The 21,437-nt window shown below is 35.3% G+C and overlaps 1 protein-coding gene across 1 annotated transcript in view; it reads left to right on the forward strand.

The window, feature by feature from the left end:
- The window catches only part of sorcs3a (sortilin related VPS10 domain containing receptor 3a), a 207,272-nt gene that overhangs the window by 156,574 nt on the left and 29,261 nt on the right, over window positions 1-21,437 (forward strand). The window contains exons 8-16 of the mRNA XM_052546258.1: window positions 2,330-2,419; window positions 2,874-3,053; window positions 5,806-5,952; window positions 8,727-8,829; window positions 10,820-10,896; window positions 11,964-12,055; window positions 13,341-13,448; window positions 14,385-14,502; window positions 14,581-14,714. Of these exons, the coding sequence (XP_052402218.1) occupies window positions 2,330-2,419; window positions 2,874-3,053; window positions 5,806-5,952; window positions 8,727-8,829; window positions 10,820-10,896; window positions 11,964-12,055; window positions 13,341-13,448; window positions 14,385-14,502; window positions 14,581-14,714 (1,049 nt within the window). The remainder of the gene's footprint in view (window positions 1-2,329; window positions 2,420-2,873; window positions 3,054-5,805; window positions 5,953-8,726; window positions 8,830-10,819; window positions 10,897-11,963; window positions 12,056-13,340; window positions 13,449-14,384; window positions 14,503-14,580; window positions 14,715-21,437) is intronic.

A 21,437-nucleotide genomic window follows, 5' to 3' on the forward strand; every position in this document is an offset into this window, starting at 1 on the left:
ATATATATATATATATATATATATATATATATGAAACTAACAAGGCCTTCTGTCTATACTCCCATGGCGTTGCTGCTCATCTGCAAGTTGAACTCTGCTCATCTTTGTCACATCGTCAATGGTTGTCAATGTTAATGTTGCCTCAAATCTCCAAATCTCATTGAAAATGAATGAGTTCTGCTTGCTTTGGGCTGCAGATCATTGTCAGTGTGAATAAACCTTAAAGAAATAGATCACTAAAAAATTAAAATTCTGTCATCATTTCTTTAGCCCCATGCCTTTCCCAGCCAAAAACAAAAGTATCCTTAACGTCCAGGCAAAGTTTGCGTGCATAAATATGTATGTATTCATGTGTCATTTTCAACTCCCTAGTGGATCATAATAATAATAATAATCTTATACTCAAGGGGAAAAGTCAAATGGTAATAGCCTAAATTTCCAATTCCATTTCAGGGCAGTTTTTGAATATATTAATTTCTATCTGCATGAAAACAATTCTCTTCGAAACAGTACATATCTTGGTGGGGACTAGAGAATGGGCACCTAGAGAATACAAATAATTGCATCCAAAGTCATGGCCAAATTTTCAGACTGGGAATTATAAATGACAGTATTTCCAAGCCAACGGAAAGTTTCCTCACATTGATGGCAAGTTTCAAAACATTTACTCACAACCCTCTTGGAAGTCCAACAGCAGTGCAGATAACAAGTCCTGCCAATAAGGAGTGGTGGACGTTCAACCCCAGTGTTTTGTCACGCCACATCACAGTCCAAAGAATGTGAAACAGAAAAATCGATCATCCCAATTTCTTTCGAAGTTCAACTGCCCTGGAAAGCATCGATCCTGCCCGCTCCTTCCTTCTGTTGCACGCAGAGCGGCTTTTTGGAGACACGTCGGACATGCTGTTTGTTTAGAACTTTCTCCAGACCGCCGCTCTCTTTCTCTGCCTCTCTCTCCTCATTTATTGAATGCACGTTACCGTCTAAGAAGCATAATTGTTTCTGACATATAATCAGGGAGCCATTTTATTCCCATGTTCAATTTGGAATCCTGTTGGGTGTATATATGCTCTCTAATTGAAATTATGAAAAGAGGTGGAATGAATATTAAACATGTCTGATACTTTGGCAGGATGAAGTACCTTTTGTGCTGCGGAATAATTCTTTCTTTCATTCTCTATTCCCTTTTGTGCAGCTGTAGATATGACAAGCTTCTGACAGTTCCTGCTCTGTATGCTAACAACCATTGTGTATTTGCTACATGTGCTATCATTAGCGCCAACAATCCCCCTTGGAGCGGGGTTGGAGCGGGTGTGTTGCTTGCGAGAATTAAAGATTTGTCTTGACAGAGAATAATGAGGGTATTGATTGTCCTACAAGATATTTACCACTCTCCACTCTTGAACTGCAAAGGGCATTGACAAACCAAAACCAAGCAGTATCCTCCAAATCATGGTGGAGGGATTTTAATGGGTCGTTCTAGACATAAGCTGCTCTATCTGTTACTGAATTAGCTTTCTGAATTTACAGCTTTGTGTAATGTGCTGTAGGAGTCAGTAAGTTAATAGCGCTCATTCTCATTCAATTTGCTATGGCTCAGGGTTGCCAAGTCCATGGTTTTACCACCATAGTGCTATTTAGACAAAGGGAAACCCCGTTTCCCATTGAACATGATTTTGATAAAGCCAAACAATTGAAGGAGGGGATAGCCACAGAACAAATCTAGATTGGGCTTATTTTGGGCTGGGTTTGTTTTGCAGACCTGGCAACTCTGCTAGGGCTGTACTCTATAGAAGAACTGTACGTACAACTGGTAGAAATGGTGATAGATATTCTACTATACTGTGATAGAAACAATAACAAACAAAACCTAACAGGTTAGGTGAAAATGAACAATCCTTCTTGCTGAGTTCGTTTAACCCAGGGATGTCTAATCTTGCTACTAAGGGACCAATAAAGTTTAACTCCAACACACTTTTCTCAAGACCTTGATTTGCTGGTCAAGGTGTGTTTAATGTGGAACGGAGCCAAACTTTGAAAGCCGTCAAGGAACAGGTTTGAACACCCCTGGTTTAACTCAACAAATTTACCCAGCTCTGAGTTGCCAGTTACATTTAACAAAGCCAGCATTAGGGAGTGTATTTCGAATTACACCATTAGCGTAAAAATAAAATTACTCATACTGTTATATAAGATTTTGGTCATACCGCCCACCGCTAAACTTTTGTTTAAAGTACAAAGACAAATCAATAGTTACTGTCAATAGATTTTCCCAGTTTTGATGCCAGTTATTTGATATATGAGAAATGTGATATTTTTCTCCATACAGGTGACGACCACTGGCAGAGCAAGCTACTATGTGTCCTATCAAAGAGAACCCTTTGTACGCATTAAAATCCCCAAATACTCCCTGCCCAAGGTAAGAGACTACCTAACCTTTCGAATGCATTAGCTAGAGTAAACAAAGTGTTTTCATTAGACAACTAGATTCAGAAGGAAGCTAGACCAGATTTTTATGATTCGATTATTTATTAGCTTTTCATCAACACTCTATAGTTACTCTGTTAACCCAGTGGTTTTGGCCTTTATAATGACACCTATTGGTGTGGATGAATGATCAAGTCAAAAGTAAAGGTTTTTAGTTACTAATGCCGAGCACGTTTCTGCACATTCTTGTTAAAGAACTGAAGTGCAAAATCTTTTCACATGGCTTGCTTTGGTCAGGTGGGCATACATTAAAACACATGTTCAACATGTAATCCTGCAGACCATGCCCACCCAGAACTAGCAGGGGTCCTTGCTAATGACTTCAGCTATCTTTTCTCTCACCCTCAGCTGTCTTTTCCCCTTCTTTTTCTTTTTCTACTTTCTAGGACATGCATATTGTGAGCACAGATCAAGGTCAGGTTTTCACTGCTGTCCAGGAGTGGAACCAGAACGATACCTACAACCTGTACATATCTGACACGCGTGGAATATACTTCACTTTGGCCCTGGAGAACGTCAGGACCAGCCGTGGGCTCGGAGGCAACAGCATGATCGACCTTTACGAGGCATAATTTCATCCCTAACTAGTTAACAAGCTAACATTAGCCTTCAAGTCAACGGCTTCATGCTAGATGCCCATTACTCCTCAGGCTGCATTAGAATTCATGTCAGACGCTACTTCTCACCCTGGCACTCAAGCACAGCCCACATTATCTAAGCCTCTGGGGAATTAGCAAGCGTAAATGAACGATAGCAATGAAGACAGAGAGATAAATTGAGTTGTAGTTAAATGTTGTCGAAGGGGGAGAGGAGAGAGATTGCTGATTCAATGGGAGCTGCTCGTGTTTTGGGTATTACTCCTTTTTAAAGGGATCCTATCACGAGGAATAAAGTTTCCCTTGATCTTTCGAGATAAGAGATTTCATTGTACCACGTAGACATATCATAAATTGTTTCCCTCTGGAGGATAGCTGATTTCTTAGCCAGCTTAAGCCCTGTTAAGAAATACTGGTACTTCAGAAAAGAACAAATCTCAAATTCAAAACATTTCAAATTATCTTAATTGCTCCAAAGCACACATTTTATTATGTCTATTCAATCATTTAAAGGGTTTTTTTTTATGTCTAAAGATCTAAAGAAGCTTTGGGAGTCTTTATTATAGGCACAAGCAGAAGTCTTAAGGATTTATTGGAGACATTTTAGAGAGAAAAAAAAGGAACTCTTATAAAAGCTGATAAAAGAAAATAGCATACAACAAGTGAGACTAAGTGAAAGGAAGTGCCTTTCTCTCTATCATTTTCTCCTGTTGTCTCTCTTCCTCTGTTTTTTAAACACCTCTCAGCGGTAGTCTGCATTATACTTCTTTTGGGTCAGTGGCATTGTTCTGTTCTCTTCTTTTGATAAGAGTAGGCTATTAGACTTTTTTAAATCTCCTACCAAGTATGAAGTACTAAAGTGAAGTTTTTTTTTTTTTTTTCAGGAATAATCAGGTATATATTTATATTGTTCTAAATGTAATTAAATAAAAGCATTTTCTTTTATATATATATATATATATATATATATATATATATATATATATATATATATATATATATATATATATATATATATATATATATATATATACCTTCATGATTTGCATTCATTTATATGCTAAATAATAAAATCATTACTCATAGTGTACCACAATCGTCAATAAATATTATTTTGTGAGTATAAATCCACACCAGAAGTGTCAATATCTCAAGATCGATCCACCTGTCTGTGGCCAGCACTCTCACACTGCCTGTAGTTTTTCTGTAAGAATAGATTTGTCAGTTGAGTTCAAGGAAACCATTCCTCCTTCAAGACATTAAGACATTAACATTTGAATACAGTCACTCTTAGCATATACTATATCATATTGCTTTAAAATTAGCAGCCTTTACCAAGCACACTTTTTTATTTTATTTTATTTTTTATTTTATTTTATTTTTTATGAGAAATGAAACATTCGCTTCCCTTGTCCAGGGAGCTAAAAATAGTCTCCATTACTGAGTGCCATCAAGGATGGTTTCATTAATGCATTGGTTATGATGCATCTCCCCACTTTTGTGCCAAGGCTGGCTCAATGCATGGTCACCCTGCCAATACTGAATCAGCAGTCCATCCATATCTCTAATAGATTGCAGCAGCCTTCATTAATGCTCATTGAAACCTGGCTTTTTTTCACTGAAGCTCCAGTTGGAGCCTAAGTTTAGATGTGGTCCGTGACTGGACGTTTGTCATATTTATCTCTCTATTGATCAGCGAAAAGTGGGGTTGCTTTACTTTTATATATTTTTTATAACAGTAGTGATTGATAATGCATATTTTGGTTCTGGCACACACTTCTTTGGTGTTGGCATCAGTTTACTGCTGCCTTGTATGCAAAGTACACACACTGCTTATCTTGGCAACACTAGAATTAAATGATACACTACTGTTTACAAGTTTGAAGTCAGTTTTTTTAACATTAATATTTTATCCAGCAAGGAGTCATTCAATTGATCAAAAGTGGCAGTAAAAACGTAAAAAAAAAAAAAAATATTTAGCAACTTTTTTTCTCGCACAGTGCTACACACACACACACACATGCACATTTTACTCTTGTTTTAAACCGAAGTATTTCAGGCTAGAGATCTTTGCTTTGTGTGCTCAGTTGCTCTTTTGATTATTTGCATAGTGCTGAACACGCACTCGTGATGAATTCTTTGTAAACACGATTGAGCAGCTGATCCGCTCACTGAAGCATGACCCGATTTGCAGAGCATGCTGAATATGAACCGCTCTACCACAACCAGTACATCCATCTTCTTCCTGGAGAACATTGGAACGGAGAGATGGAAGCTAAAGGATAATAAATAATTACCGCTGTGATTGACACGTCTGGCCAGCGGAGGAGGGAACCCCATTAGCCGTGTCCATCCAATGCGGATCCGTCACTGGGACACTGTCAAATGCAGTCCCTATTAGTGCCACTTACAGACTCGGACCCTGCCTTAGAGCATGCTCCGCTAGCAGGACGCGATTTAAAACGGGTCGCTAGCACCACTGTCACCATTCAATATTGCTAAGTTTGGGCTTGTTTTAGGCCGAGGATGAGCAGCCTGGCACTGGGTTAGATGCTTGTCAGCTAGAGTAATACCAATGTTAGCGAGCTTGGGTTTTCATAGAGTGGGCGCTAGTGTCTGCGTAATTAAGAGGCTTTAGTAGATGACAGTCCGAAGCACTGTAATGGTCAATATAGATGTTCATGTTCATATTTGTATCGTATTTCTTCCCCCATGTTCCCAGGTAGCAGGGATTGAAGGTATGCTCATTGCTAATAGGAAGGTGGAGAACCAGGTGAAGACGTACATTACTTACAACAAGGGCCGAGACTGGAGGCTTTTGCAGGCGCCCACTACTGACCTGGCAGGAAATCCCATTCATTGTGTGCTGGTAAGATATATTTTTGTGAACTATTCATTTACCTTAGTCAGTTTGATATTCACATTAATCACAGCTAAAATATATACAATTGTTTTATTTTATTTTTTAACAAAATTTATTTTATTAGTGAGCAAACTCGTCCTTTAACTCGGTCAGTATATTATTACAGTTATGCATTACTAAAGTATATACAATTATGTCATGTCATTTTATTTTGTTTTTGTTTAATATTGTTTTTGTTTTTATATCTGTTTTGTTTGGTTTCTTTATTTTTTATCAGTCAGTGAACTATAATTTTAACTTGATCGGTGTGTTATTCATATTTTTTATTTTTATTTTAATGTTTGTTTTATTTTTAAAGTATTATTTTCTTTATTTTACAACCATTTTTATTAGTGATTTAACTGTTCATTGTAACTTCGTTCGTTGTTATTCATGTCAGTCATTACTGAAATTATTTATTTAGTTATTTTATTTTATGCCAAGTTTTATTAGTAAGTGAACTATTCCTTTAAGTTGGTCTGTTTTTTATTTTATTTTTATTTATTTATTTATTTATATTATTTGATTTGATTTGATTTGATTTGATTTGATTTGATTTGATTTGATTTGATTTGATTTATGGGCCAGTTTGTTATTTCTGGGAATACAAAAGAAATCTAGACCAATTTTGGAAATATAATTTATTTATTTATTTGTTTTTGCATGCGGCTAGCTTAACTGTCTAATTCTTTCAGCGTAATATTCTTTCTCCAACAGATCTGATTAAAGGCAACAGACACTGTAAAGCATAATTAGCGACGATATTAGATCTACTCAAGTAATACATTTTTATAATTTGTAAATGGGAAATAGTTTCAGGGTATTGAAATGCACAGAGAATCATTAATATTTAGCAGCCATATCATGTTTAGAGGCACAAGAAAAACATCAAGGCCAAAGAAACACACGCAGAAAGCTCCAGCAGACTGAAGAGGCTGTAATAGTCCTCTGCTTTGACACTCTCATTAGCCTCCTATAATCCTTACGATTACCGACTCGAAATCCTGTTGCCTTTGCCGTCCATGTAATAATGTCAAGCCACCTATTGAGGGGATGAAAAGGACAATCTGTGGTGCATGGAGAGCAGATTCTGGTTTTGTTATGTAGGAGGTCGCAGGAGAGTTGCTTCTCTGCTTTAATGTCAGATCCCTGTCTTTTGCCGGTAATGACTGTAAAAGGCAATTAGCGTTCACGGCCCTCTCGACAGAGGGCACTCCATACATGAATACATTACATTATTTGTCCCATTTTGGGTGGAAACCACAGTCGATATGTTATTGTTATTCATCTGAGCTTTTCAAGGTGTTATCTTCCTAGTGTTGGATAAATGAGTACATGATACCCACTGTTGCACTCAGTAATAAAACATCACGCCTACCCTTTATTGCAAAACCAGACACATACTTCTACAAGTCATGGCTGGAGGCTGTTTACATTTGTAAGCATCGGAGCTACGTGTTATTTCTGAGTATTTACTAACCCACAGACCAATCAGCTGGAAGATTGAGGCTACAATTCAGCAACAGTAAAAAAAAAAAAAAATCTGATTCTGATGAGAAAAATAAAGTAGACAATTTGGTAACACTTTACTTTAAGGTGTCTTTGTTACATGTTACATTATACACACTATAATAATAATAAACTATACATAATTACATGCAAGTAACCTTTAGCCAAACCCTAATTCTAAGCCAAAGCATATAGTAAGTGCATGTAGTTAATTAATATTACTCAGTACTTACATTTATAATTACACTTTAACAAAGAAACCTTAATTTTTTTTATTTATTTTTTTATTTTTTGAGTGAACAATTGCCTATACTATTAAGTGGCTGTACCACGTGATAGAAACTGAAATAGAGCATCCGCTATGTGCCATCAGCTGCTTCCAGTGCAGACAGCTGATCATAATGAGCACGATTTAGTTTTGACGAGCCATGTCACAGCATAGTGTTATGCTGCTCTCCAATCTGGGAAATCAACTTCCTACTTTGAAAAGTATAATAGAATCCCACTTAAACTTGGAAACTTGGAAACATAAATTCATCTCTCAAGACATTGTGTACCTTTTCAGCACCCAGGGATAACATAATAGGCAAACAAAATACATCAACAAGTCATACAGTAGTGCTTACATTATGCGCTCTTCTATTACATATATATTTTTTTAACAAATCTTAGCAGAGACCAGTGTTATCCTGTATGCTGATAATGATGCACCTATAGAACATGTTAACATTGCAGAGCAATGTTTATTCTCTGTAATTTGGTTGCCAGACAACTTCTTTGTTAGAACATTCTACATCTGAATTTAAACAGAACGCAGAATTATTCCCACAGAAGCTATTATTTCCTAAATTCTGTTTGTGTTGCCTTTATATCGTCCTTTAACTTGATTGGCTGAGTTTGCTTTGTAGATTTATCGTCTTGATTTACCTGAACTGTGTTATTTTGTTTACACGTGGATCTCCGACGGCGAGATTAACGGTATCCAGTATGCAATGGATCACCCAGCATTATCCGTGTTTCTCCAGGGTCATGACAGTGAATTATGGGAGTTGCTTCTGTATTATGAATTGTGTAATAAAGTCGCCTGCATTATAGCCAAGGCAGCAGTACTCGTGAGCTTATTGTCTTAGACTTTCTCATGCCTGCGGGATCACGTCGGCTCCTTTTGATTGACAGCTACATAATAGCTTTGTTGTGGCTAATGGAGGATGTGTCACTTTCTCTCTGCTCAGCCGTTTTGCTCGCTGCACCTACAACTGCAGATGTCAGAGAACCCGTACCTCTCCGGCTCCATTTCCACCAAGAGCTCGGTGCCGGGAGTCATCGTGGCTACAGGTAAATGAAAACACGAGCGGCATGTGTGGGACTGTCATGTTCGGCCGTTGTTGGGTGTGTTGGCGTGTTTCTAAGAAACGTAAACATTGCTTGTTACGTCAGGCTGGTCACTAAGGATGCTTTTATGCCAGAGCTTTTGCTGCAGACTCTCATGTTTGTTTGCAGCGTTTGGTCGTTTAGTTGGTGTGAAAGTGGATTTTGGTTCCAAAATAAAATGTAATTTGGAGTACGACTCAGCTTGTTTATGAGCAAATCATCCTAAATCACAAATACAAACAACTTTTAAATGGATAGTTCACCTGACAATGAAAAATGAAAATTATTTACTTGCCCTCATGCCGTCTTAAATCAATTTCTGTCTTCATTTTGAGAAATGTGGACGTCATTGGTTGACAAACGTTTTTGGTTACCAACATACTTCAAAAATACTGCTTTTGTTCTAAAGAGAAAAAAAATATATAATGTTTGGAATGACATGAGGTTGACAATTTTAATAATTTTGGGGTGAATTCTAATCATCTCTGATGTAGGCCTATATTTTGCATCTTTGACCTCTCATGGTCAGTTTGGTTCAAGAGACCCCAAACTTTTGAACAGTAGTATATCTTGTAATTGTAATTTTGTTTTATTTTATTTTATTTTTAGCTATTTCTGTGATATGTAATATGTAAAACTATTCTATTGTTAATCTACTTAAATACCTACAACTATTTTATTTTAAAGTTCGTATACAGCCTTGCGACAATATGCTCCACCTAATAGGCTCCTCTTTATTGGTGGATAATATATATATATATATATATATATATATATATATATATATATATATATATATATATATATATATATATATATATATATATATATATATATATATATATATAACCTGTATTCATGATTGTAGACCACATATTTGTAAAATTAATATATAAAAAAAAAAAAACTTTGAGCACCAAGTGCTTTTACATAAACTTTCAAAAACCAAAAAACTAAAAAACTAAAAAAAAAAACAAGAACAAAAAAATTGTTTGTTTATGTTTATTAAAGCCTTTTTCTTCACATCTTCAGTCTACTTTTGGCCAAGCAAGCACACCAAGTGTTTATTTTATATACAGTTTTGAAATAGCCCTTCGTTTTAAATATACAAAAGTTCTTTAAACATGAACAGCTCTCTCATTTCACATTCCCAGTGGGTTTGCTGTTTAAGTTGTCAGTTGAAGGAAACAAACTCATTTCTCACAGGCAACTCAAGGACGTACAATCACTTCCCCTCTGTTCATTGTGACAGTCTTAGAAAAGAGCAACACCAAAAAAGTGGAGAAGACTGCGGGAGGGTTTATGCTAGTCATGATGTTTGTGTGCGTAGGTGTAAAACAACACAACTACGATACACAAGAATGGAAGTTGTGGCACTCACCTTTTCATTATCTTGTTCTCTCTTTTGTAATTCATAGTCGTTTGAGAAAAAAAAATGCACCAAATGAGACAATGATGACAGTGTAAAAGTATGGAGATTTAAAATGAGTATGGGTAGCATAGCTCAAATCATTTGGTCTTGGATGAGACATTTGATAAGAAGTGTTTGAATTCATACTGTGGCGCTTGATTTTTAATTTCAGACTTTTGTGTCTTGGCAATCCTGAGCACAGTGTGACACATCACATTTTTTCTTCTCAAAACCTCCATTTAACCTCATTGTTGTGGAAGCAACCTTTTTTTTGTCCAGTGTGATTGTGTGTCAGGATTGTGCGCTCATGAACATGCGAGTCAGAACTGAGTTTGTTTGTATGTATGTTGTGAGTATATTAAGTTTGTATGAGCATGGATTGAGCAAATATTGAACCATGCTGTCTGACCTCAGTTACAAAAGCTGCTTATTCAAGTACAAATACACATTTGTCGATTTATGAATTTTGAATGTGCTATGCTGGTGTTTGACATTGTTTCATTATTTAACACAATTATTTTTCGGATTTGGTTCGTTTCCCAGGAAATATTGGGTCGGAGCTGTCTTACAATAATGTGGCGATGTTCATTTCATCAGATGCAGGCAATAACTGGAGACAGGTACGGCTGGTTCACACTGGTTCATACTTCCCGTTTTAGCCACTTGATAGCAAGAACATTTTTCCAAGTAAACTCACCGAGGGTTTTTAATTGTGATATACTCATGTCGAGTAACCAGCAAAAAATAACGGATGTGGCGCATTCAATGCTGATAATCCATTAAATGCATTATAAGACCATGAAGCATAATGCTATTGTGAATTCACAAGTTACGATTCAATTAAATATGCATTATGCTTTAATTATATACATGCATGTAGGTTACGTACGTGCTTTTCAGAGCGGCTCCATTCACAGTAAATGCTGCTCCACACAAACTGTTATCATTTACATGTGTGGAGCGTCTAAAACTCCATCTCTGAATATTGTTGTGAGTTTGCATTTATTATGAACGCAACGTGCGCCATGTCATCATATTTGTAAGGTAAATAATTTATAAACCCACGCAAACACATAAGAACACATCAATATCTTTCTCATTTTGCTAACTGCTTATTGCGATTTAAAAATATAAGTTTTTAAAAACAGGCTTTTGGCACCTTCTGCAGTCTCTATAATGCAAAATGTAGATTAGCTCTATTGTTTATAATACATTATGTATTTTATGTATTTGTGTAAAGACTATTGTCTGCTTAGGTATATTTTTATTACCACAAAAAAAATAACGAATTGTCCGATTACTCAATTAATGGTCAGAATAGTCAACCAATTACTCAATTACCAAAAGTAGTTGTTACTGACAGCCATAATCTTGATCTTGTATTAACCACAAACCTTATATTTCAGTCATTATACCAAAAACACATTTAAAATACGCCATTGATTCAGAAAAATGGAACTGTAAGTGCTTAAATGCTAACTTTGGCTTGGTTTTGTCCTTCAAAAACATGTCATATCTGTAGAACTCCATCGCAAAAACCGAAAGGTTAACCCAGAGTACAAAAGCTAGAAAAACTTCTGTATGACTGTGACAAAAAAGTGCACAAATGTCTACGCAAAAATGCCCTTTTGAGCCTATTTGTGCAATAAAATGAAAATAACCCCATGTTGTTCTTCCAATGATGCAGATTTTTGAAGAAGAGCACAACGTGTGGTTTTTGGACAAAGGTGGAGCTTTGGTTGCCGTGAAGCAGCCCACTGTGCCCACTAGACATCTTTGGTAGGTGAAAATAAGCTTGCTTCTGCCAGGTTTATTCATGCTGGTTTGGAGAAATTCTGCTTCAGTTACTACAGTTGGAGCTCCATCTGTCTTACAGGGTCGGTTCTGTAGTATTAAGATCATTGAGGGGAAAAAAAATCAATCGTCGGGTTGGTGTAGATCGAACATGCTCTCCACACAAACAAAAATGAAACGGCAGGACACAAAGGCTGCCAAATAACAGATTGGAATCAGTTTTTACATGGCGCACCATGGGAAGTGTTCCATATTAAAGCTTCCCACTTATCCCCCCGAGTTCACACATTGGTTCCCTCTTCAAATTGGCCGACCCTGGTTTTGCTTCAGTGATGTTTAATCCTCCAGAGTCTCAAATCTTTTCTCTCTTATCACTCAAAGCATTTGGCTTTAGTTTTAGGTCCACTGAAGTGTGGCACCTTCATTTTTTTAGTTCTCTTAAACAACTCAAGCGAAAAGTAAGTGGAGACACAAATGTGTAGGGCAGTCGTGTCATTTCCTGCAAGCATGACTTCAAATAACAGCCTTCACTGTATGTTCTCTTAATGGATACATGTCAACACTAACTCCGACTGTTGCTTTTATCAGACCCGAGAGAACTTGGAAGCAGTGCCATTGTGCATCGTTGCAACCTTGTCACACATGCTAGCCTACTGTTTGCACCTGTGAAATGATGTTGAAAAGCTGTCAGAAAGTATCATGATCAGACCTGAAAGAAGAAAGCTCTACAGCTTTTGCTTGCTTCTGTTCCCTTCCACACTTGTAGACATTTCTTCTATGTTTTGATGTTGCTTCTGGTTTTCTTCGACCTCTGCTTTATTGTACTTTTACTGGGTTTTACTGTATGTATCTCTGCTTTTTGTTCGCATCTTATTCCCTTTAAAACAGATTATTTAAATTATAGTTCAGCCATAATTGAAACTTCATTATCGTTCACTTACACTTCAAAATTGCGTGCAGTGCTGGGTAGTAACTGAGTACATGTAATCTGGCAATACGATACAAAAGATTATCCTATTTAAATCAATATGATAAACAAGTTAGGTTGAAAGTAATCTAAAAGTAATCTAAAAAGTAGTCTGATTATGTTACCAAAAATGTGTAATCTAATGGATTACATTACTAACTGCAATTGTTTTTATGTACAGTAATCTGGAATCAGTAACAGACTACAATTTACAAGTAATCTGCCCTGCACTGGATGCACAACATTAATTTGTTTGTAGTTTTGTCATCCATTGACATTTGAACATCTCAATGTCTTCCGCAGGATCAGTTTTGATGAAGGTCGTCAGTGGACGCGTCACAGTTTCTCAGCCATGCCGCTCTTCGTGGACGGTGTTCTGGTGGAGGCAGGGGCAGAAAATCAGATCATGACGTAAGTCTATAGAGGTTTAATTTTGACAACCGTCTATCTCTCACACACGCACACAGAGCCTGTGTGTCCTCATTATGTCCTATTTATTACAGAAGAATAGATTCCTCTGAGCTCTAAAACCTGTTCGTTCAAGAGATACTCTTGTGAGGAAAGGTTAATTAATCAGACACTTAAGCTAATGTTGTTAGTCTCAGTGAACCAATAACACTTCTCGTTGTGTCTAAGTGCTGGTCTGTAGTTTAATAGGGTTGTATCATACTTTTTAATTATTAATTTGAACAAAAAAAAAAAAAAGTCTTGTAGCAATAGGATTGAAAGACAGGACTGAATTTAACTGGAAATTATTGGTAAAAGTAAACTATACAAGAGGAATCTGCAGAGCAGTAGGTGCTACACAGATAGAAACAGCACAAGATTTGGTAACCTCTCACACATTTTCATTTTACATTGTGTCTCAGTATTACTTCACTTTATGAAGTGGTTTCATAGTCTTTTTCATAAATCTTTGTTATGTTACTTGCCGTGCTCACACTGATTAAAACAAGGGAATTAAATAACTGCTAATAAGAATCACATAAGAAGTATTTGATTATGTATTTTAAATGATATTTGTGTGTGTGTGTTATCCAGTTTAGTCAAGAAAGTATTATATCAAACTTCATTTAGAAAAGAATGAACTACACATGGCATTGTTCACTCTAAATTCAGATAATGTTTCGATCCCCATATTGTCCAATTTATAGGATACAGGGAGCGATTTCAGACCTAACTAATGAAGTAACCCAGGAATGCTCAATCCAGCCTCTGGAGATGTACCTTTTTGCTTAAAGTTTAATTCCAACGCTTACACATCTGGGCCAGCTAATAAAAGTGTCCTGCTTCACTTAAAAATGAGTGCGCTCTATGAGAATTAAACATTTCTTTGTCAATTGGCAGGTTTTTTGGACACTTCAGTCATCGTTCTGAATGGCAGCTTATCAAAATTGACTACAAGCCCATATTCACCAGAAGGTGCACAGAGGGAGACTACCAAACCTGGCACCTGCATAACCAGGTAAAACGAAAAACATGCAAACACACAATTTCGAAATCGCAATATCGGTTGCAACTGACTTAGATAGGGTTTTTTTAGGGTGAGCCATGCATAATGGGTCAAAAGCAGATCTACATGAAGCGTCGTCCTGGAAACTACTGCATGGTTGGATGGGACAACTCCAGGATCCTGTCTGCAGAACCCTGTATTTGCAGAGCGCACGACTTTGAATGGTGAGTTTACAGCACACACCAAATGAACACAGCTAAAGATGCACCCATCATCAGTGATTTCCTGCAGGTGTATCTTTTCTCGTGATTCTAGAAGAATTGTCTTGAGCAGTTTAATTTACTTTAGACTGACTGTGTTATTAATTTGATCTGACTCCAATTAAAGAAGGTCTCAAATGTAGACTGATTCTAATTATATGCTGATCATCATTTTAGATGTGATCTTAATTTAGATATTTGATTATTATTATAGGGTATGGTTCATTCAGTTTTCTAGTCTCACGGTCTTACGAACTGGCTACCATAATCAGAGTTTACAACTAATATGATTGAGTTTGGCCGCCACATGCTTGCTCAAAACAAAATAGTTTAGCAATGTGCAATACATTTATACATTTATTTAGTTAGGTTTTATTCAATTGATTAAAAGTGGCATTAAAACATTTACTGTATAATGGTATACAATATTTGTATTTCAAATAAATTAATTTTTTTTGTTATTTATTTTCATTAAAAATCCAGCATTACAGTTTCCACCAAAATAAGAATCAGCAACTGTTTCTAAAATTGATAATGTGTCTTCAGCAGCAAATCCAGAAATTAGAATGTTTTCTGAAGGATCATATAATGCATTAAAATGAAAAAAAAAAAAATTAAATTGTAATAATATTTCACATTATTGTTTATTTTATTTAATGGTTTATTTAAAAGGGGACAGTGCAATTTCATAAAACACATGAACAAACATGGTTAAAAAAGCCAGAATTAGCCAAAAGGCTATTTTTCATCTGTAGTCCCCTGGCCAAGATGTAAAAAAAGCATTAAAATACGAACAAAAATATACTATTATATTACTATTTTTACTGTATTTATTCAAACCGTTCAAACGGAGCAAGACCTGAAACTCCTGTAAACATAAGGTGAGGTCTACATTTTCTGTTGTTTTGTGCACTACTCTGCTCTTTAGGTGGGATCACATGTATTTATAAAACTGCCTGGCCTTCATGTTCTGTTCACTTGTGATCCGGGAGCTGTTTTCAAAGATCTCAGAATAGACTTAGTGCTTCTACACCAGTGGACTGGTTGACCCCCTCTGTAGGGTCAGTATATGTGGGAAAGGTTTCTTATTGAGGATCAAGATGCATGGATTCAGACTGTCTCTGGGCTTTTAAAGGCCGCAGGGCTGAGAGAAGAAAAGAAGATTGAGGTTCATCATAGTCTGTTGTTGCCCGTCTGGAGGTTGTCTTATACCTCAGGATCTACTTCAGGATTTATCACATTCACAGACCAAGTGTTTTATCTTCTGCCAACAATGCACTGTGTATCCTTACTTTGTCTTGAATATGTTCTCCTGTTCTTCTTGATATTGTTTTGCAGCAAATAGTACAGTTACAAATCTCAGTGAAGAGATGCTAACATGCTTTCAGATATGTGTTCATTTGTGTTCTCTATATGCCAGTAGTGCCCAGAATGCCTTTTGAGATTTATTGTGCGTCTTTAATTTGCCCAGTACTTTGATTCTAATACTAGAATTTTTCATTAAGCAATGTTTTGTTCAAAATATAAAAAGAATGGACACCCTAAAAAGATGAACGCCTTGCTAGGACCCTCCTTCTAAAATATGACAAAAGCTAAATCTTTCTTTCTTTTTGCTTTTTCCCAAAAGTATGTGAATATATCTTTTAGAAAGCAGTGTCACTTTTTTTTTTCCAGTGTCACTGAAATTTCACCCTCTTCTCTTAAAGGTCTGTGACATTCACTGATTAAGAATTTCAGAAGGAGGTTTTATATATATAATAAACTCAGATTTTTCTGATTTGCTGTGGCATGAAGCATAACTACGTAAGAACAGATGAAAAACTGATCATATAAAGAACTGATCATAACCTCATTTGATAATCAAGTGGATTTTGGATGATAGTAGTGAAATCTTTCCGTTTTTACAGAACACTTCTTGCCTTTAACTTGAAAAAGTTAACAAAACCATTTTATTTTACAAATAAATTAGTTTCATAATAAAATGATTCCCCCGAAATTCTAGCAAATACCACTCACTGTAAGAGACAGCACAAATAATGTAGTTTGTTCAGTAATCGTGAAAAAATCTTGACTGTACATTCATTGATTATCTTGATTATATGATTTTGCACGTAACATATTACTGCCAGACTCTCTATATGTCTAGACTATTACCTGCATTACCTACTGTAATACCTATTGACATCACAGTAATCTTCTCTTGAAAACTAAATCTGTAATTCAACTTCTGTCCAATAGTTACATTCCAATTAGCTTATATAAAAGCCAGAGCTGCAGCACATCATAAAACATGTATTTCTTGTTTTTATTTTTCTATCAGGGGAAATCATTATAATATGTCAACTTAACAAGAAAATGAACATGATGTTATTTTTGCTGTTTTGTTTTTGACGGGCGGTTAAGAAAGGAAAGAAAATGAGCAATTAGGACATGCATACTACACCCAAACCTACATGTTTCAAATTTCAGAGTTCAGAATTGCAACTATATATATATATATATATATATATATATATATATATATATATATATATATATATATATATATATATATATATATACACCTATCAAGAGGCTTTTTTAACTTCAAGCCATTAATTAGAGTTTGAATAAATTTAGGATTTTGCTAGAACAGAAGAGTTTCTCTCTCTCTCTCTCTCTCTCTCTCTCTCTCTCTCTCTCTCTCTCTCTATCTCTCTCTCTCTCTCTCTCTCTCTCTCTCTCTTTCTCTCTCTCTCTATTGGTGTAAACAATTTAAATAACAATAATTCACAGTTATTGCATTGCAATTTTTGTATTTAATTTATTTTTGTTCTTTTGTGATTTGTTGGTGTAATAGTCTGGATGATACAGACATGACAAACTAAACAGATGTAATTTGCATGCTAATTCATTTTAAAAATGTTACTCAGTTCTCTGTTTATCTTAAATTAGCCAGATACAGCCTTGTTTCTGAATTAGAAAAACTAGCAGTTTAATTAAGTCCATTAGCTTCTGTGATATTTTGTTTTCATGTATTCATTGTCCAGATCAGTTCGGCCCACCGGTACATATTTCTTCCTGCAGTTTTAAGATAGGAACATGCTTGAAAAACAAAACAACGTTTCCTAACTTCACTGTGATTCACAGAACTTTTAATTGCAAAAAAACAACTTGTGACATGATACGCAGAGTAATTATTCTGTGGAATATAATATGTTGTCTCTTTCCATTAGCTCTGATACAGAGAGCTCATCTTATAATTGTTATTGCTTTAGGTTGTGGTGTAAGAATTAAAAACACATCTTTTTATCTGCAGATATAAAATAGGTGATACTAACAGAAGAACAAAATAACATCTGTAATGCAGTTTTAGCAAAGACAACTGTAATTAAGATAATTGCAGTATAGTATATATATATGTGTGTGTGTGTGTGTGTGTGTGTGCATTGCCATATCCAGGGTTTGAAATCTAGTGAGGTCCGGGATGGGGTTACAAATTGTGCTATAATAACCAATACAAATACAACTCATTATATACACTGAACACTTTAAAAGAGACAGACATGTAGATGAACACTGTTACATTATACCATATTCATTGCATCAAAAAAAAAAAAAACTATTGGGTGGATAATTTTTCAGTATGCAATGATAACATTACTTTTGTCATTTTTGTTAAAAAAAATTTGATTACTTTGTCTAGTGCTCTTATGAATATTTTTTGCATTACTTTGTGAAAATGTACTGCTACTATATACCCTACCGAATGAAATAGCATAGACTTTTTCATGCCTAGTGTTTTCGTAGGCTATTTCATTTCATTATGTTACCTACTTGTTCTAGATCTGTGTAGTACTAGTGTCAAATGCTATTGTTTTTGACAGTGTTGATAACATTTCTGATGAATAATATGATATTTTTTGTGTTTGCCTTACCGAATGTGTATCCTGTCAGCAGTAACCTGTCTGTGGGCTTTTTTATTTAAATTTTTAGTTCAAGCGCTGATGCAGTGTTGCCAGATATTGCTATAAAAAAAAAAAAAAAAAAAAAAATTGTTTAAAATATTTTAGATAAGATAAGATAAAGATAAAGATATCCCTGACACTGATCTGAAACTTCCCAGTTGATTAACTTTTTAAAGTGTCAAATTAATTGAAAAGCAACTGGCAGGAGCTATGCCTGCACCCTCACCCTCGTTCAATCCACCCATGTCTGGCAGCCATCATTTTCATATCACAGACGCTAAACATTCTTGCAAACTGTCTAAACTGAATTATACATGTCATGCAAACATTCATATGAGGAGTTTTAATCAGGAAATTAGTCATTCAGATCATTGGAACCTCGGTGACCTCGTTTTTACCTATTTTTAAACAAATATTGTTTACCATCAAACAATCAACACTTTACACTGTGCATTTAGGGTAGTGTTTAAATACTAATATAATTGCACTTTTTTATTTATTTATATTGTATATATTTCATATTTGCAAGTAATTATTCCACATTACGGGTAAATTATAATAGATAATAATAGATCTCAAGAATGATAACAATAATGTTACTGTTACATTTCTGTAATAAGAACTTAATCATATATATTTCAATTTATATTAAAATGTGTTTTTATAAGTATTGTCTCTATGTAATAAAATGTCAATGTGGTCTTGAGAAAAAAGAAAATAGAAAAAAAAACTTTTTTTTTTTATTGTTAAAAGTGATGTTGTAATTCTGCAACAGTGGGCTTTACAGGGATTACCAATACTAGCACCGAGCATTTTACAGAACAACTGAGTTTCAGTTTGATTATGATATAAATGAGAGTGAAATAGAAGCACATCTTTTATAAGTTATAGTTAAAAGATCAGAGGTTCCTTTAATTTTTTGGATACATACATCATGATCTGAGAGTAGCTTTATTAGATGTCATTACTAAACCAATCTGTGTTTTGCAAACTGTAATTCAGAAACTCCATTTCTTCTTACTTATGTAAGATCAAAGGAAATTGAATGTTAACTTGTATTAGCAAGTCCAAAATCACACATTATACCAAAGTCCACTTCAAAGATGATCATTAACTCTTTACTGAAGGACATATGTTTTAGTTTTCAAAATTAAGGCAAAGCTAATTTATTTATGCATTTTTTTATATAAAACAAACAAGAAAGCACAATGACAATGATACAAAACCCAGTGTAAAAAGTTTGACCTTTGACACCACTGACCATGGTTTAAATTGTATCTTTCAGATTTTTGGTGGAGGTTGGAATTTTTTTCATCTTGTATAGTACCATTAATTTGTGGTGAACCTCAGGGTTAAATATTGGGACCTCTCTTGTTTTCATTGTATTTGATCCCTTTAGGTTACATTTTTCCTAAGTGTAATATTCTGTAGCATTTTTACATAGATGATACCTAGCCATACCTTCCTTAGGTGCTGGTTAGCAGCTAACTTTCTTCAATGAAATATATATATATATAAGTAATGAAAGTGTTACTAATTAAAGAATCACCCATATATGCCTAAAATAACACTACATTTGTATGGGGATAATCTGAGCACTAGCACACAAATATACACTCTAAAAAACGCTGGGTTGATTTTTCAACCCAACTGCTGGGTTGAGGCCGTTGGATAGGACTTTGGGATGTTTTAACCCAAGTTTGGGTTGAAAATAACTCTTTTTTTTAACCCAGCGGGGTGGGTTGAGGACGCGGACGTGAAGGAGAGCACGCACGTCACGTCAAAATCGTACGTCTCCAGTGCGAGCAGCCGCCATTTTCTCAGCGTGATAGAAGCGAGAAGCGAGTGAAAGACAATGGTAAGTAACGTTAAATATTCAAAATGTAAAGTTATCTTTTATTGTTTACCCGGTTGTATGAAAGGCGGAAGGTTTTATGAAAGGCGGAAACAAAGGAGCTTAACGTTATATATATATAAAAAAAACGGACGCGGTTTTCGCCTCGGACACGGAGGTCTTAACTGCCTCATGTAACGTTATTGAACGGAGGATGTACTTTTAATATAACGTCTGTGAATGTATTTTGTCATATTTACATAAGATTTTACATTATCTGTTCTCTTTGAGGCGTTAACAGACGGTTATGGTCACGGTTACGCTCATGTGAATTTGTCTTTTTTTTCGCGGTTAAACTGAATGTATGTTTGTCTCCTAAAGGAAACGGCATTGTGTAGTAAAGACTAGCATAATTATTTTGAGGCTGTTGAAGTGGTAACTGTTAAAAGTATGTTTTACATGTAATATTTCAGACTTGTCCAGCTCGTGTCTTCATTGTCCTCGCGCTGAGAGTTAAAGACACAGAAGCTGTTTGTGTGAGGAGTCACAGACCTGTGTGAGGATGAGGAGGAGGTGTTCTTCTGAAGAGAGGGACAGACGGTTTAAGGAGAGTAAACTTCAGAATAACATCAAGTTATCTTTATTTTTACTAAGACTAAAATAATGTTGTTGTTTTTTTAGATGTTGCAATCCAGAGACAAGATAACTTCATTCTTTTGAGACTGATGTAAGTTAAATTATTATTACTTTTTTTTTTTTAGAAAATTAATGTTTCTGTTGTGTCCTGCCTGTTAACTTCACATTTTGATGCAAAAACAATGTGATTTTATATATGTATGTATGTATATGTTAATATTTTATTGAAACCATTGATGCCCCTTCTTTGCAGAACTCAAACTAACTGGA

This window comes from Carassius gibelio, chromosome B1 (assembly GCF_023724105.1).
Source record: "Carassius gibelio isolate Cgi1373 ecotype wild population from Czech Republic chromosome B1, carGib1.2-hapl.c, whole genome shotgun sequence".
In the NCBI taxonomy this organism is placed as follows: Eukaryota; Metazoa; Chordata; class Actinopteri; order Cypriniformes; family Cyprinidae; genus Carassius; species Carassius gibelio.